This window comes from Podarcis erhardii (assembly GCF_964252035.2).
Source record: "Podarcis erhardii genome assembly, chromosome: 8".
Lineage (NCBI taxonomy): Eukaryota > Metazoa > Chordata > Lepidosauria > Squamata > Lacertidae > Podarcis > Podarcis erhardii.
In genome coordinates this window covers 3,688,447-3,706,293 of record NC_138499.1, presented here as the reverse complement: position 1 = coordinate 3,706,293, position 17,847 = coordinate 3,688,447, and the positions used below count along the sequence as shown (strand labels likewise).

At 46.5% G+C, this 17,847-nt stretch overlaps 2 protein-coding genes and 1 long non-coding RNA gene across 4 annotated transcripts in view; 1 reads left to right on the top strand and 2 right to left on the bottom strand.

Moving 5' to 3' along the window:
* Positions 1-7,401, bottom strand: part of TOP1MT (DNA topoisomerase I mitochondrial) — a 40,342-nt gene extending 32,941 nt beyond the window's left edge. Inside the window, exons 1-6 of one of the 2 annotated variants that reach the window (XM_081874113.1) lie at positions 7,316-7,401; positions 6,498-6,601; positions 6,196-6,298; positions 4,386-4,459; positions 3,853-3,946; positions 3,172-3,230 (exon numbers count right to left, since the gene is read on the bottom strand). In XM_081874113.1, coding sequence (XP_081730239.1) covers positions 3,172-3,230; positions 3,853-3,946; positions 4,386-4,459; positions 6,196-6,298; positions 6,498-6,586 — 419 coding nt within the window. In that variant the 5' untranslated portion in view covers positions 6,587-6,601; positions 7,316-7,401. The remainder of the gene's footprint in view (positions 1-3,171; positions 3,231-3,852; positions 3,947-4,385; positions 4,460-6,195; positions 6,299-6,497; positions 6,602-7,315) is intronic. The other variant, XM_081874114.1, reaches the window with a different exon arrangement.
* The window catches only part of LOC309349179, a 74,444-nt gene that overhangs the window by 45,390 nt on the left and 11,207 nt on the right, over positions 1-17,847 (bottom strand). The window lies entirely within an intron of this gene.
* Positions 13,995-17,847, top strand: part of RHPN1 (rhophilin Rho GTPase binding protein 1) — a 52,359-nt gene continuing 48,506 nt past the window's right edge. Inside the window, exon 1 of the mRNA XM_081874268.1 lies at positions 13,995-14,840. Within this exon, the coding sequence (XP_081730394.1) occupies positions 14,742-14,840 (99 nt within the window). The 5' untranslated portion in view covers positions 13,995-14,741. The remainder of the gene's footprint in view (positions 14,841-17,847) is intronic.

Genomic DNA, 17,847 nt, shown 5'->3' with positions numbered 1-17,847 from the left:
AGGCAGGCCCCACAAATAACCCAGAGATGCATTTCAAATAAAAGGACACATTCTACTCATGTAAAAACACCAGGCAGGCCCCACAAATAACCCAGAGATGCATTTTAAATAAAAGGACACATTCTACTCATGTAAAAACATGCTGATTCCTGGACCGTCCACGGGCCAGATTGAGTAGGCGATTGGACTGGATTCGGCCCCTGGGCCTTAGGTTACCTACCCATGCATTACACAATCTACAATTCAACAGATGAAAGGTTTCGAGGCAAAATAATAATAATAATAATAATAATAATAATAATAATAATAATAATAATAATTTTATTTATAACCCGCCCTCCCTGGCCAGAGCTGGGCTCAGGGCGGCTAACAACAGTAAAATTACAATAAAAACATAATGGGGGGGGGGACCAATTTAAAATACAGGTTAAAATACAGGTTAAAATGCAGCCTCATTTTTAAAGTAGCCCATAGATCAAGACCATAAGGGGAGGGAAACATAAGGGTCAGACTGAGTCCAGACCAAAGGCCAGGCGGAACAGCTCTGTCTTGCAGGCCCTGCGGAAAGATGTCAACCCTCCAAAAGATTTCATACCAGGCCAAGGGGGCAGCCTTGGCCAACCTTGTGCCCTCCAGAGGTTTCGGACTACAACTGTGGGAGTTGTAGTACGAAAGGCCTGGAGATTGCCAGGCTGGCAAAGGCAGCCCTAGGGCAATTTTGCCACCAGCAAAGTCTGGCCCTCGGGGTGAGGGAGCGCCAGCCAGGGTGCCCAGGTGCCCACATCCCCTTTGGCGATACTTGCCACCGGGGAAGCACAAAGCGGGACTGACTCCATTTTCTAACCAGGAGCCCTCGCTGGCGGAGTCAGAGCCAGAGTGATGGTGGGAGAAAGGAGAGCACAGTGGTTGCCTAGCAACCACAGCATCCCTGCCCTTTGGTCCAAGCCGACTTCCAGTCCGCTTCGTTCCGTTCATCCCTCCGTGGAATGGCTGACGCAGGGGCCTTGCGGTCACTTGGAAGGGACACCTCTGGACCCAGGAAGCGGCCCTGTGGGTCAGCCCACAGTTCTGACCCCCTGTCCAGCTTTCCAGGCGGAATTCCACACATTTTAAACACATTTCCAGCAGCATCTTGCTGCATCGCTCTGTCGGTTTGAGCGGATGACGTCAATATAGATTGCAGCTATAACAAAGGCAGCATTTTTCCATCTCCGCCAAGCTAAGCAGTTGGCTCCTTACCTCTCTCGCCCTGACCTAGCCACTGTGATCCATGCAATGGTCACCTCCAGACTGGATTATTGTAACTCGCTCTACGTGGGGCTGCCCGTGAGACTGACCCAGAAACTCCAGCAGGTGCAGAATGCCATGGTGAGACTCCTTACAGGGTCTTTGCTGAGGGATCACATTCACCCAGTGCTGTACCAGCTGCACTGGCTCCCGGTGGAGTACAGGATCAGGTTTAAGGTGCTGGTTTTGACCTTTAAAGCCTTATACGGCCTAGGACCCTTGTACCTACGGGACTGCCTCTCCTGGTATGTCCCATGGAGGACCTTAAGGTCCACAAATGACAACATTTTGGAGGTCCCAGGACACAAGGTGGTTAGGTTGGTCTCAACTAGGGCCAGGGCCTTTTCAGCACTGGCCCCGACTTGGTGGAACGCTCTGTCACAAGAGATTAGGGCCCTGCAGGACTTGACATCTTTCCGCAGGGCCTGCAAGATGAAGCTGTTCCACCAAACCTTTGGCCAAGGCACAGTCTGACCCCCTCCTTCAGTAACCCTCATAGAACAATGGTTCTTCATAGAACCCAATGGTTGCCTTGAATTTGACTCTGAATCGATTTTAGAATGAATTGATTTTAGAATGTATTTCAATTACTAGATAGTGATTTTATGTAAACTGTGTTACTTTTACTATTGTTAGCCACTCTGAGCCTGGCTTTGGCTGGGGAGGGCGGGATATAAATAAATAAAATTATTTATTATTATTATTATTATTATTATTATTATTATTATTATTATGGTGCTCGAAGCAGGCTGCTAGTTTTGCCAGCACATAGAAGACACACAGAATGAGTCCACCTTGCTGAGGCCCTTTAAAAACGGGTCATTAAGTACAGGCTTGGCTCTGGAAACTAGAAAAGAGGCTTTCAAAACTGATGGAACCATTTAATTAAAAACTGAAGTTGGATTAATCTGCAATAAATCCCAGGCCTTGGGTCTGCTGTCCCCCAGACCCCCACTGCTGCCCCATAACCTTACAGCTGTATCACAAGCGGAATTAAATGCGTTTGGCTTCCTACCCTATAAAAAGCAGTGTTGAGAATAGAAGTCCTGCACAAACTACCGAGGAAGGTAATAATAGAATTCAAAACAGAAACAATTAATTGCACTCCCTCCCCCCCCAAAAAAATCCAATTAAAACTATGTAGTTTAATTAATTCAACAAGAACTGATGGGCTTAATCCAGTGATAGCAGCTTTCCCACCCTGTGGAACGCCCTCCCAGCAGATGTCAAGGAAATAAACAACTATCCGACTTTTAGAAGACATCTCAAGGCAGCCCTCTTTAGGGAAGTTTTTAATGTTTGATGTTTTATTCTGTTTTTAATGTTCTGCTGAAAGCCGCCCAGAGTGGCTGAGGAAACCCAGCCCGATGGGCAGGGTAGAAATGTTGTTGTTGTTGTTGTTGTTGTTGTTGTTGTTGTTGTTGTTGTTGTTGTTGTTATGTACTGAAGTTCTCACCCTGGGCCAGCAGGGGGATACTGTAGATAGTTATGCAAATGAAGGATCGAAAGTAACGTTCAGTGATTGGATAGTTTGTATGCAAATGAAGGATCGAAAGTAACGTTCAGTGATTGGATAGTTTGTATGCAAATGAAGGATCGAAAGTGACATTCAGTGATTGGATAGTTTTACAAAGTTGTTACAGTAACAAGGTACTGGAGCTCTATATAAGCAGGCTGACTGAGTCCTTCAGCCCAGTTCAGTTCTGGCCTCAGAATAAAGAAGAGCTGTTTGAAGAATCACTGAGTCGTCTGATATTTTCGCCCACAACTTAACAATTATTACCACCATCATCAAAGCCTGATTGTCATTTATACCTCCAGCGACACCTTGCAGGTAATTACATAGTTTAAACGCTGCAGAACAATCAGAAAATGCCTACTCACTTTGATGAGCTCTCTTCCTCTTCCCAGGGTATTTTGGATGGGGTAAAGTTAGCCTTGTCCTGAAATAAAACATTATTATTATTATTATTATTATTATTATTATTATTATTATTATTTAGATTCACCCTTCATCTGAAGATTCTGATCCCAGGGTGGTTCACAACAGAAAAATACATAATAATACAGCAAAAACAAAAACAAAAACAAGAACTTTCCTCCTACACATTTAAAATCACAGAATATTAATCAACAGAACGCCTGGTTTTCACCAATGAAGGTGAAAGGGAGAGCAGTCCACGGACAGGGAGCCATCACAAAAAAGACTCATTCTTGTTCTGCCATCCTCTGGACCTCTCATGGAAGACAACCATTTCAGAACATGCAAAGTTTTGGGGAAAAGATGTCTGACATAGCAAAGCAAACTTTAGCAACAGCCTCACAGAAGGATTGAAGTGACTTGGGTCCTCATTCATCCATTTTAAAATCAAGTTTCTAGCCCTTTTGATTAGAGATATGTATGGCAGCCCAGCACCCAAATGTTCACTGAGAAATGAACTTGCTTCCAATCTTGGGTGAATTTGCAAACCTTAGAAACCCAACAGTAAGTTGGCAGTATAATTGCACTTCTCTGCTAACATTCAACTATTTTCCCAGCGTCACATCTCATCTTGGCTAACATACCTGATGACATTTCGGCTTCTTTGTCTTCACACTGTTCCCTCCAAATTCCGCTTCCTGCTTTGAGATATCATTTCCAGCAGTTTTCTCCAGCCTGCTTCTTAGCAAAACAAGAGAAGATAAAAACAGGATGGATGGAAGGTAGCTCTACACGGGGCTACCTTTGAAGGTGACCCGGAAACTACAACTAATCCAGAATGCGGCAGCTAAATTGGTGACTGGGAGCAGCTGCCAAGACCACATAACACCGGTCTTGAAAGACCTACACTGGCTCCCAGTACGTTTCCGAGCACAATTCAAAGTGTTGGTGCTGACCTTTAAAGCCCTAAATGGCCTCGGTCCAGTAGACCTGAAAGAGCGTCTCCACCCCCATCGTCCAGCCCGGACACTGAGGTCCAGCTCCAAGGGCCTTCTGGCGGTTCCCTCGCTGCAAGAAGCCAAGTTACAGGGAACAAGGCAGAGGGCCTTCTTGGTAGTGGCACCCGCCCTGTGGAACACCCTCCCACCACGCTGTGGTATGAATGCTACATTCTTACCTGGAAATGGTATTTTCCTGCAATGGCTTCTTCTTCAAGAGGAGTTTCTTGCTTGGCTTTTCCAGGACACGTGACTACAAGAGACCAGTGCAAATAATGTCTCATGTCATGGGCAGATCTACCTGCAAACAGGGGTCAGTGCATTGCCCCCAGTTCCTGGGTGAGTTCAGATTTCGTCTGCCTCTGTCCCTCAAACAAGGTGCTCAATGTTGTGATCTGCTTCAGCCCTCCCAACAACACTGCAATGAGGTTGTCAGCTTTCGTTTTTGAGAACGTCTCAGGATCGTCCGGCAAGACAGTTGCTTAGTGCATGTGATAACCAACCTATCACATGACAGAAGTACTGTTCTTGGGGGACAGCGGGAGGGCTGGTGTGGAGGACTCCCTGGTCCCGAATGGGGCAACTGTGCCCCTGAAGGACCAGGTGCGCAGCCTGGGAATCATTTTAGACTCACAACTGTCCATGGAGGCGCAGGTCAATTCTCTGTCCAGGGCAGCTGTCTACCAGCTCCATCTGGTATGCAGGATGAGACCCTACTTGCCCGTAGACTGTCTTGCCAGAGTGGTACATGCTCTGGTTATCTCCCACTTGGACTACTGCAATGCGCTCTACGTGGGGCTACCTTTGAACGTGACTCGGAAACTGCAACTAATCCAGAATGCAGCAGCTAGACTGGTGACTGGGAGCGGCCGCCGAGACCATATAACACGGGTCTTGAAAGACCTACACTGGCTCCCAGTACGTTTCCGAGCACAATTCAAAGTGTTGGTACTGACCTTGAAAGCCCTAAACGGCCTCGGTCCTGTATACCTGAAGGAGCGTTTCCACTCCCATCATCCAGCCCAGACACTGAGATCCAGCGCTGAGGGCCTCCTGGTGGTTCCCTTGCTGTGAGAAGTGAGGTTACAGGGAACCAGGCAGAGGGCCTTCTCGGTAGTGGTGCCTGCCCTGTGGAACGCCCTACCAGCAGATGTCAAGGCAATGAACAACTATTCTACTTTTAAAAGACAACTGAAGGTGGCCCTGTTTAGGGAAGTTTTAATGTCTGATGCCGTATTGTTTTTAATATTTGGTTCGAAGCTGCCCAGAGTGGCTGGGGACACTCAGCCAGATGGGCGGGGTAATAATAATAATAATAATAATAATAATAATAATAATAATAATAATAAACCTGTTGCCTTCCAGATTTTGTGGACTCCAAAGGCTCATTCACACTTCCTTTCACCTTGAAATGTTCCATGCGTTTGAAGCATGGGTCCAAGAGGCTTTCCTTTCACTCCACTGCCTTCCCCGGGAAAACCTGCTGTTCACCACTGAACTGGGACGAACGTCAATCAGGTTTTCTGCTGAGCTAGCCACCTATGCTTTATCTGATGAATATTCAAACTCGGTAAACACTGCTTTTTATAGATGTTTTACTTTAAACCACTTTTCTAAGCCACTAGTTCTACTTCTTGTGATTATGCTACAACTTTCTGAGTTCATCACATTCACTACACTCATTCCAGGCTACAGATCTGATATAGCAAACTCCAAAAGTTGGCTCAGAATTGCAAACAGGTGCAAATGGGAATTCAAGCAGGTGTGAAACAAACCCCAAACTCATTTCACACTGCAAAATTGAAATGATTGACAAAATTCTCATTAGAACCGAAACATTTATCTGTCCGCACAAGAGAAATGCAGTCATCTAACTCGGTCTTTGCGAACCTGGTGCCCTGTGGACTACAATTCCCATGGGCACAGCACAGCCATAAGATTCTGGGGCAGATGGGAGTTTTAGTCCAAAGCGTCTCAGTATCCACCCACCTGTTCATCATGCTGAATATCCTGCTGTCCATTGGCGCGAGCTTCTCCCCTTTGTTTCTTCAGCCTTTTGGATACCTCTGATATGAGATTCTGCTTCTTATTCCTTGAGGGGGGGGGTAGTACACAAAATATGATTAAGAAGAAGAGGCCGGTCAGTAGAACACAAGACTCTTAAATCTCAGGGTTGTGGGTTCGAATCCCACGTTGGGTAAAAATATTCCTGCATTGCAGGGGCTGGACTAGATGTGCTGAATTTTTAAATAAAAATTATCATCATCATCATCGCTAGCAGAGAGCATCACCTGTAGCTGCTGCCTTTCAGCGCCTCCTTTAGCAAAGCATCCTTAGCATCCCCCATCGTCCACACAGCCGGCTGTTCCCAATCGGTCATTTTGCAAACTTACATCTGCAAGAAAGAAAGAAGGGGGGGCGAGGCATGAGATAGAACGAGCCGTCCCTGCTCTCCACCCCACTGCCCTGAAAATGCTCTACTCATTTAATTGAAATATACATTCTTAAAAAAACCGGAAGCATTCTTAAAAAAAACCAGAAGCATTAATAGGCAAGATGTCAAACAGTTTTTATATGCAACAACAGCGGCAAGTGTATCGTTAGTCCAGAAATGGAAGCAAGAAGAAATTCCAACGAAAGAAGAATGGCAGACAAAATTAATGCACTACGCAGAATTGGACAAAATGACAGGAAGGATTCGAAACCTGCGGGACCAGAGATTTACAGAAGATTGGAATAAGTAGATGAATTACTTGAAGAGCAACTATAATCAACAAATTACACTAGTAGGACTACGAAGAGTTTTGTAAGGAGAAATATACAAAGTGTTGCAAAGTAGAAAAAGATAGAGATATTGGTTATGAGTTCGAAATATAATAGGGAAAATAAGAAATGTATACTAAGAGATTAGATTGGAAATTTTTCAGACAGGAATGATGGAAGTCAAAAAATGGAATAAGATGTAAACGTATATTTAATTACTGTTGAAAATGGTATGTTAAAACACACACACACACACACACACATATATAAAGAAAATGCTCTACTCATATGATCTGATCACACACTAACAGTGGCTTCGCCCATCATGTGTTGGGAAGATACTTACATTATGAAGGCCCTCAACTTGAGAAATTCCAGCCTTTCAGATGTTATTGGCTCTACCATTGCCCAGTCTCAAATGGGATTGGGGGAGAGCCCTGTGACATCGGCAGCTGGCTAAACCAATTGCTTTTGCTCTCCCTGCTAAGCCACTATGACATAAGACAGCCCGTGATTACACCATTAAGCTAGTGTTCCTAGACATTTGCTTTTTCTTCTTCTAATGCCCCTTTCCCCACACCCCAGAAGAAGAAGAAATCAGGATTATACCCAAAGCTCTAGGGAGCAGCACTTGTTTCCCCTCCTCCTCCTCCCTGCACCGCTCCCCAATCTTCCCCAGAGGTTCCCCCACTTTCCAGAGCTGATTTTGAGGGTGCAGTAACTGAAAGGGAAAGTTCCTCTACAAAAGCGCAAACCACTCGCGCCAGCAGAAGAGGAACAATGCATATGGCCCTGAATAAATAACCCTAAACTCTGTCTAAGGCCAGCATGATCTAAATAGTTCCTTGTGTATTTAAACCATTCCTGTGCTTGTCTGGTCGCTTGTGGCGCAGAAGGATCGGCACCAGGTGATCAGGCACCTCAGAATTATGGACGTTGGTTCTTTCAGGGCAACAGATCGCCAACAGTGCATGGATTGCAGGAAGCACTGTTTTTAAAACAAAACAAAACATGGCCTTCCAATTCTTCTGGGTGGTTGCGCAAATGCTTATAATATACTGTAGGAATAGCAGAAAATGGCTTCTGAATAGCAGAAAATGGCTTCTGAAAATGGCTTCTGAATGGTTCCTATGTTGCAGCTCTTGCTGGTATGTCAGTGCAAACAGTCTCTCTCTCTCTGCACACACAAGGAGAGGTCACTTCTGTCTTCAGCGGCTCAGGACTGATGCTGTCATCAATTGGATATGTAAGCCAGCTCCGGGGGGATGGTGGTTGTGGGTTGGCCTGTATCACTTCTGTCCCAGAGGTGAGGAAGCTGTGGGCCTCCGGATCTCGTTGGGCTCCAACTCCCACCAACCCCAACCCCCATGATCAATGGTCAAGTTGTGGGAATGTTCAGGGATGCAGGAGAGGATATATTGTTTGATTATAGCCTTTCCAAATTGTGTTAACAAGTTCACAATTTAGCAGAGTAACATTCCCCCTTTTTAAACTCGCAGCGGATGCATTTGCTCAGACTCGCTAAAGCCTCTATGATAACTGTTCTAGTATTTACCCCTTTATTCCCTCATAGAAGATAAGACACAACACAGTCTTCTATAAAAGTATTAAAAGGTTTACTCACACATCATTCTGTTCACAATAGGATCCCAGAAGGCAGACTTAGCTTAGAAAAGTAACATATACCTAGAAACTATCTTATAAGAATAAAGTTCCTTTGTCCTCTCTTGGCTGGAGCCAAGAGGGCATCTTTGGCTAAGCAGATGTTGCTTCTTCGATACAAGTAGTTATACAGAGAGAGATGGCTGCCCTGCCCTGTGCTTTTGTCGTTACCTGCACAGGTGAGGCCATGCCCACTTCTAGCCACATGCAGAGGAAGTCTGTCCCAGCCCAGAAGGAAACAGAAAGTTTATCTGCTGGCTGGACAAACATTCCTCCCCATGTGTAAACATGTTCACTCTAGGAATGTCGTACTTGACTGCTCTTGTGTTTCACATCCCACACAAGTACAGTAGGGTCTGTAGGGCCACAGCTTCTCTGTCACTGCCCTGTCCCATTAGCTGATTTCTCAACACTTGAGGTAAAGGTAAAGGACCCTGGACGGCTAAGTCCAGTCAAAGGTGACTATGGGGTTGCGGCGCTTTCAGGCCAAGGGAGCCGGTGTTTGTCCACAGACAGCTTTCCGGGTCATGTGGCCAGCAAGACTAAACTGCTTCTGGCACAACAGAACACCATGACGGAAACCAGAGCAGAGCATGGAAATGCCGTTTACCTTACCGCTGCAGTGGTACCTATTTATCTACTTGTACTGGCATGCTTTCGAACTGCTAGGTTGGCAGGAGCTGGAACAGAGCAACGGGAGCTCACCCCGTCGTGGGGATTTGAACCGCTGACCCAACTTGCAAGCCCAAGAGGCTCAGTGGTTTAGACCACAGCACCACCTGCGTCCCACTTGAGGATAAACCAGTAGGATGCATGAACTGGCCCCACTGGAAATCGTGGAGGGGACATCAAGATCTTTGATGGCTCGTTGACATAGGGCATGGGTAGGCAAACTAAGGCCCGTGGATGGTCTGGGAATCAGCGTGTTTTTACATGAGTAGAATGTGTCCTTTTATTTAAAATGCATCTTCTGGGGGTGGTCTTGAGCTACAGGGTGGGCAATTTCAAAGTCTATATAAGGCATGGGTAGGCAAACTAAGGCCCGAGGGCCAAATCAGGCCCAATTGCCTTCTCAATCCGGCCAGCAGACGGTCCAGGAATCAGCGTGTTTTTTACATGAGTAGAATGTGTCCTTTTATTTAAAATACATCTCTGGGTTATTTGTGGGGCATAGGAATTTGTTCATTTTTTTCCCTAAAATATAGTCCGGCCCCCCGCAAGGTCTGAGGGACAGTGGAGCGGCCCCCTACCAAAAAAGTTTGCTGACCCCTGATATAAGGGCTTACACACCTTTGTCCGGGGTCCTCCTCCTCTCTCCTGCGTGTGAGGGGAGCACCCTGTTGCAACAGCTTTAATAAAGATCAGGCTTATAGCTGCTTTGCTTTCTTATATCCTGGTCTGGTCTCTGTTCATTTTCCAACCGGTTTGAGCCTTAAACGGTATACTCTCTCTGAAGGTCCAGTCTTCCTTAAGAAGCTGAACCTATTGAAGGCACCCCTCAATATTCTTATTTCAGAAGTTAATTCGAAGCAACCCTGTGCCATTTATTTAATGTATCCTGAAAACTTAATAAAGTCCTTGTTGCTGCTGCCGCCATTCACCCCCCCGCCCCCCCGTAGTTGAGATATCTCAAAAACTTCCAATCCCACATATTGGATTTCCCTCTTGGAAGGATAATTCCAGATTAAACAGGGAGTAGGGTGCATGACATCTTGTAGACACTGCAAAAAAACCTGCATGCATTAGGAGCACGATAAGGACTTGTCTGAATTATTTGTTTGTTTATTAAATCTGTATACCAACCTTCATCCATAGATCTCGGTGCGGTTCACAACACAAAATCACAATATAAAAAACACAAAATATATACTAGAAATAAGTGGAAAACAAACACAAACCGTTACTCTCCCCCATGCAGATTTCCTCTCCTCTTGCAGCCTCAAAACTACTGGGAACTGCAGTTTGCCCGCAACAGGGCTAGAATTCTCAGCAGCATTAGCAAACTATAGTTCCCAGGATACTGGGGGGAAGCCATGTGTTTTAAATGAACAGTGTAGCTATGGCCACCCTCTTTTGCTATTTGCTACAATTATCTTTCTCTTAAAAACACAGGACTTCTGTTACGTACTGAGTTGAATAGGTTCCAAAATGCAGCAGTCCGATTGGTCCTAGAACAATAGGATCCAAAAGGCAGCAGTCTGATTGGTCCTAGAACAATGCAGCAGTATGATTGGTCCACAGGAGCCACCCAATCCAGCTCCAGGTGGAAGTGAATCCACAACCTGATTGGCCTACAGGAGAATCCCGGAATTAGCCAATCACATGCGGCCCATTGTGTAAATAATGTATATAAAGCAGACATTCTGGGGGGACTTCCATTCCTCCTCACCACTATGAGCTGAATAAAGAGCATGAAATCCACTCTCGACTCCAAGTATATTTCAACTTCCTTTTCTACAGCAGAGCCCAAGCTATCTTTGCAGGCGCGACGCTTCTCCCTCTGCATGTTTCAACGGGCTTTGAACATGTGTTGTTTTACATAAATACGTCATTTTATTTGTATTCTGCCTTTCCATAGTCAAAACTATGTCCAAGGCGACTTTCAACATGAAAAAAATACATAATTACAAATCTGACAACAGTGGTCAAACAGCACACAAACGTACACAACCAAATTGAGCAATTTCCACATTGAATCATAATAAGATCTAAAAGCAGAGACAACAACCCCAACCTGCCCCTAACAAATCCCACACTAAACAGTTCCCCAACCCAATATTACTATTCTTACATGTGAGTATGGGGCCTTTTAAAATATATACTGTATTTTGTTATATTGTGCCCTGATAGCATTTGTCAACTGATAATTTTGGGGCTTTATAATGTTATTTAATACTAATTTTTTTCACACGTATTAGTGGCCTCGTTAGAACACAGATGTTCAGGTTGATGTATTTTGTAAAAGGTGGTGTACAAGCAACAATAAGCAAACCCAGCCCCCATGTGGCGTTTATGTCCTTTTAATGGTTGTGATTGCCAATTTGCCAGGCAGAAATCCAACAGGTGCAGAAATTCCTGGCTGGACACTACCTGTTGAACTACCGCCTCTTTCGCACCCCTGGTTTTTGCACTTTCCAACGAGCGCCAGGGCACTATGCTGCAAGTAGCTCGCGCCCCATCCAGACTTGACCCTAGGCAGTAGGCACGTCTTATTCGGAAGCACGCTCCGTTGAGGTCTTTTGTTGTTGTTGTTGTTGTTGTTTAGTCGTGTCCAACTCTTCGTGACCCGATGGACCAGAGCACGCCAGGCCCTCCTGTCTTCCACTGCCTCCCGCAGTTTGGTCAAACTCATGCTGGTAGCTTCAAGAACACTGTCCCACCATCTCATCCTCTGCCGTCCCCTTCTCCTTGTGCCCTCAATCTTTCCCCACATCAGGGTCTTTTCCAGGGAGTCTTCTCTTCTCATGAAGAGTCTTGGAGCCTCAGCTTCAGGATCTGTCCTTCCAGTGAGCACTCAGGGCTGATTTCCTTCAGAATGGAGAGGTTTGATCTTCTTGCAGTCCATGGGACTCTCAAGAATCTCCTCCAGCACCATAATTCAAAAGCATCCATTCTTTGGCGATCAGCCTTCTTTATGGTCCAGCTCTCACTTCCATACATCACTACTGGGAAAACCAGAGCTTTAAATATACGGACCTTTGTCGGCAAGGTGATGTCTCTGCTTTTTAAGATGCTGTCTAGGTTTGTCATTGCTTTTCTCCCAAGAAGCAGGCGTCTTTTAATTTCGTGACTGCTGTCACCATCTGCAGTGATCATGGAGCCCAAGAAAGTAAAATCTCTTACTGCCTCCATTCCTTCCCCTTCTATTTGTCAGGAGGTGATGGGACCAGTGGCCATGATCTTCGTTTTTTTGATGTTGAGCTTCAGACCATATTTTGCGCTCTCCTCTTTCGCCCTCATTAAGTGGTTCTTTAATTCCTCCTCACTTTCTGTCATCAAGGTTGTATCATCTGCATATCTGAGGTTGTTGATATTTCTTCCGGCAACCTTAATTCCAGATTGGGATTCATCCAGTCCAGCCTTTCACATGATGAATTTTGCATATAAATTAAATAAGCAGAGAGACAATATACAGCCTTATCGTACTCCTTTCCCAATTTTGAACCAATCAGTTGTTCCATATTCCATTCTAATTGTACCTTCTTGTGTCACATAGAGATTTCTCAGGAGACAGATGAGGTGATCAGGCACTCCCCTTTCTTTAAGAACTTGCCATAGTTTGTAGAGCGATCCAAAGTGAATCTGGTCATGTTTTTTTTGAAGATCGCTGAGGTTTACTCTCGAGCAAACTAGGCATGCGGTTGCTGCTGATCCTCAAGAGAGGAGCTTTCAGTAGCCACAACTGTTGCTTAAAGACACGAGGGGGGAAGCACAGCAGGGGATACGCTCTTGATAGTTTTAGCCTCAATCTGGTATGGATTAAGTTTTGCAAGAGGTCATTGCATTCTGGATTAAGTTTGCAAGAGATTATTTACATTTAAAAAAAGAGAGAGAACTCTCCAGTTCTGTATTTGAAAGCTTCACGCGCGTAAAATTGCAAGAGATTTATTTAAAAATATCTCTCCAATATAGGATTTAAAAGCTCCACGCGTGTAAATGCAGTAGCGATCGTTTGCACTAAGAAAGAAAAAAAGACCTCCAATTCCGGATTTTAAAACTCCACGCATGTAAATTTGCAAGTGATTATTTGAGGAAGAAAGTTTTTAGAGGGCTCTTCATTCTCGCGTTTAAAAATCTCATTCGACTAGATTTGCAAGAGATTTTTTTTTTAGTGTGTGTGTATATACACACACAAACACACATATTTAAAAATAATTTTTAAAAGTCTTCAATCTGGGATTAAAAAAAATCCCTTGTGTAAATTTGCAAGAGGTTATTTACTTTTTTTTAAAAAAAATTGGAATTTGAAAACTTCGCTTGCGAGCGGGGGCCGCGCAGGGCTCCCCGGAACGACCCCCCCGCCTTCGCCTTGCAAAAGATGGAGATTAAGTTTTTGCAAAACTCCTTTTTTTTCCCTCCCCCGCGGGGCACCGCCTCCCCCCGTGACGTCACCCGCGTTCTAATTCCCACGGTTGCCACGGGCGACCGCCTCGCTGGGCTCCTCCCCGCCTTTCCCTTCAATCATTCAGAAAAGGAGGAAAAAAAGAAAAGTGTAGAGGTGGGTGGGCGGTGCCGGAAGGAAATCCCCGCCCACTTTCCCAGGACTCTTACTTCCTAGTGGCTAAGCGCTCTGCCATTCCAGGACCCGGCGCTTCCCTATTGGCTGGGGGCTCCACCCTTTCTCTCCACCGCTGATCTGAGTTGCAAAAGCCTGAATGTGATTATTGTCTTTGGGGATCCCAAAGTGGCGGCGGCGGCGGCAGGAGCAGCAGACTCACCCTTCCCTCTGCTTCTTATTTTTATTTTTCCCAGAACAGCAAAGAGGTTTGGGGGCTAAGGAAAGGGGGACCAGGGACACGTCTCCCCCCATCTTCTTAGGGGGAGCATCTGGGTGCAAGACGGAGGAAAGGGTAGATAGGGACCCCCCCCAAAAAAAACACACCCCCAGCCTCCTTTTAAGAGATTTGGATCCCCCAGGTGGAGATCCGGAAACAGGTGCTCAGGATTTTGGAGATTTCCAGGTTGTACAGGTGGTGGATGAAAGGGGTGTGTCTTAGGGCACGGGGGGGGGGTGCCGGACTAGACACCCCATTTCAAACAGGCGTTGAGGACCCATGCAAGATCCGGCAGGTAAATATTGCACAGAAAGCAGCTCAAGGTAGATCTCTGCTCCCACCAGCCCGTAGATTCGGAGGAAGAATTCGGATCCAACAGGTGGGCACTGCTGAAAAGGCAAGCAGGTGCTTAGAAGCACCTGAACGAAGCTGCTGTGTGTGTCTCCCAGCGAGGAGCCCTCAGGATCCGGCCCTGGGGAGTTAAGGCGCTGCGGGGAGATGTCCAGGGCTGCAGAAGACCTCGCAGCATCCTGAACCGGTGAGCTTTGCCAGGATCACAACCCAGAGCTGTGGCACACCTGCGGCTGCCCGACAGATGCCCACCGGCCGGCCGTTATGATCCCAGAAGAAGAGAGCCCCCCCGGAGGGGAAGCGGACGCCGACGGAGGGCTCCCCCTCCTGCTGCTGCCCTGCGATGGGGGCAGCGTGCGGAAGGTGAGACGTGGGGTGAGGGGACGGGTGCGACAGGCTGACATTGCCACCAATCTGCCTGCGAGTGGGTGGCAGAGCCGGGTATTCTCGTTGCCCACTGTGTGGTTGTATTGGGTACCTTTGTTTATCTGATGTGCCGTTTGAGGGCCACCGTAACTTCTCACATAATGTTGCCGGTGCTTCCTATGAAATGCCAGGGCTTTGCACAAATGAGGTCCTTTTCTATGCGCCTTAGCTGAGGGTGGTGCGGAACATGCGAACGGGGCCTTTTCGGTGGTGGCTCCCTACTTCTGGAATGCTCTCCCTAGGGAGGCATGCCTGGCATCGTCCCTGGCTACTTTTTGGCAACCGTCAAAAGCATTTCTTTTCAGCCTCTTGGCCTTTTTAACTGGAAGAGATTTAGATATTGTGGCCTGTTTTAGTAGGTGGGTTTTATCAGACTTCCTTCTGTGTTTCCGAATGTTTTTAGCTTCTGTCCAGCTTTAGTTTTATATTGATTTTAATTTTTATATTATATCGTAAGTTGTGTTCGCTTTTTGGTTAGGTAAGTGGTTAAAAATTGTAATACAAAAATTGTACCTGGGATAGAATAATAATAATATTGTTTTTTATATGCTGCCCATCTGACTGCATTGCCCCAGACACTCTGGGCGGCTCCCAACAAAACATTAAAAACACAGTGTAACGTCAACCATTTAAAACTTCCCTGAACGGAGCTTCCTTCAGATGTCTTCTAAAAGCCAAACAGTTGTTTAACGCGGACTGGATGTTGACCTTGCTCAATGCGTTTTGCAACCTTCTTTACAGTGGATAAAGCACAGGATGTGGGGAGATGACTTGGATGGAAATGGGACTGGGAGCCAGGAGGTTCAAATCCCCAGGAGGTGATAAAAGAGGGGGAGTGAGCTCTGAAAAACCCACCTTGCAGAAATAATAATAATAATAATAATAATAATTTATTTTTATTTATACCCCGCCCTTCCTGGTTCAAAAACCGGGCTCACAACAAATTTAAAACACTTTAAAACAATTATCAAAGCAGTATAAAAACATGAATAACAATAAAATTCAAATATCAATTAGATAATCCCCAGGGCTAGCTGGCTGAATTGGGCCAGCGAGAAGGCCAGGGGAAAATTAGCTGTGGGGTCTCAGAGTGGGTAATCTTCATAAAAGGGAGGGGGAGGGAAGGGAAGGGAAATAAAAGATCAGGCTGAATTCAAGATCAGGCGGAATAGCTCTGTCTTACAGGCCCTGCGGAAGAAGGTTAAATCCTGCAGGGCCCTGGTCTCATGGCAAGAGCATTCCACCAGGTCGGAGCCACCACTGAGAAGTCTCTGGCCCTGGTGGAGGATAGTCTGACTTCCTTAGGGCCTGGGACCTCTAAACTATTCATGGACCTTAAGGTCCTCTGCAGGGCATACCAGGAGAGGCGGTACCGTAGATACGAGGGCCCTAAGCCACAAAGGGCTTTAAAGGTCAAGAGCAGCACCTTGAACCTGACCCTGTACTCCACCGGGAGCCAGTGCAACAGGTAAAGCACTGGGTGAATATGCTCCCATGGCAGGGACCCCGTGAGGAGCCTCGCTGCAGCATTCTGCGGCAGTGGTAAAACTAGATGTGGTAAATGAAGATGTGACCCAAGCGCACAGGAAAGGTATAGCTCAGTGGCAATGCCTCTGCTGAGCCTTCAGACTCTCTCAGTTCAGTTCTCTGGCATCTCCAGCGAGATTTGGGAATGCCACCTGCCTGGAAGCCTATTCAGCTGCCCATCAGTGTAGACAACACTGAACTCAATGGACCCCAGGTTTGACTTGCTGGAAGGCAGTTTCTCCTGCTTCAAGCCAGCTCCAGCTCCAAATTAAAGGTAAAAGTAAAGGGACCCCTGACCAATAGGTCCAGTCATGACTGACTCTGGGGTTGCGGTGCTCATCTCGCTTTATTGGCCGAGGGAGCCGGCGAACAGCTTCCAGGTCATGTGGCCAGCATGACTAAGCCGCTTCTGGCCAACCAGAGCAGCGCACGGAAACGCCGTTTACCTTCCCGCCGGAGTGGTACCTATTTATCTACTTGCACTTTGATGTGCTTTCAAACTGCCAGGTTGGCAGGAGGTGGGACTGAGCAATGGGAGCTCAACCCGTCGCGGCGATTCGAACCACCAACCTTCTGATCGGCAAGTCCTAGGCTCTGTGGTTTAACCCACAGTACCACCCACATCCCCGCAGCTCCAAATGTTGTTGTTTAGTCGTTTAGTCGTGTCCAACTCTTTGTGACCCCCTGGACCAGAGCACGCCAGAGCTCTTCTCATCAGGTGGCCAGAGTCTTGGAGCCTCAGCTTCAGGATCTGTCCTTTCAGTGAGCAGCTCCAAATTAGTTATGCTTTAAAGTGAAACCCACAGTCCTTCACCTTCTCTCTCTCTCTTTCTGTCTCTCTGCCGCCCTCTGATCCCTCTCCAACCGGCTTAGGCTAATGTTTTGTGCTAGAGTTTCTTTCCTCAGGCTGGGTGACGGCTGTGTTTTGGCAGCGATTCGTGTCTGTTAATAAACGAGTCCCGGCCAAAAAGAAAAAAAGAGTGAGGTGCACATGGCTGGTCTGTGGCCGGGCTCTCCAAGAGGAAGTTTCTGGTTTGGCGAAGCAAATGCCTTCAGAACTGCAACCCAGCTACCCGGGAGGCCCTTGTGGTCTGAAGCCTGGTGGGAAAGGCCACAGAGGCCGTCCTCTTCCTCTCATTCCATGGTTCTGCTTGTAAACACATTGCTTAATGCTTGGCTTCCGAACAGCTTTTGGAAATTCCGAGGGTGCCTATTTTGCTTTCTCTGCCTGGTTATTGGCATGCATACTTCTTCTTCTTTACATTTGCTGACATAGATGCACGGGAAAAATCACTTTCCATGGCCATGTTTGCAAGACCGCTGCGTCAGATTCATTTCCGAGGCTTGTATTCTTTCCTTCCTACCTTCTGCCACCTTCCTTTCCCTGCAGCGATGCCTCCCTCCCCTTCCCTGTACG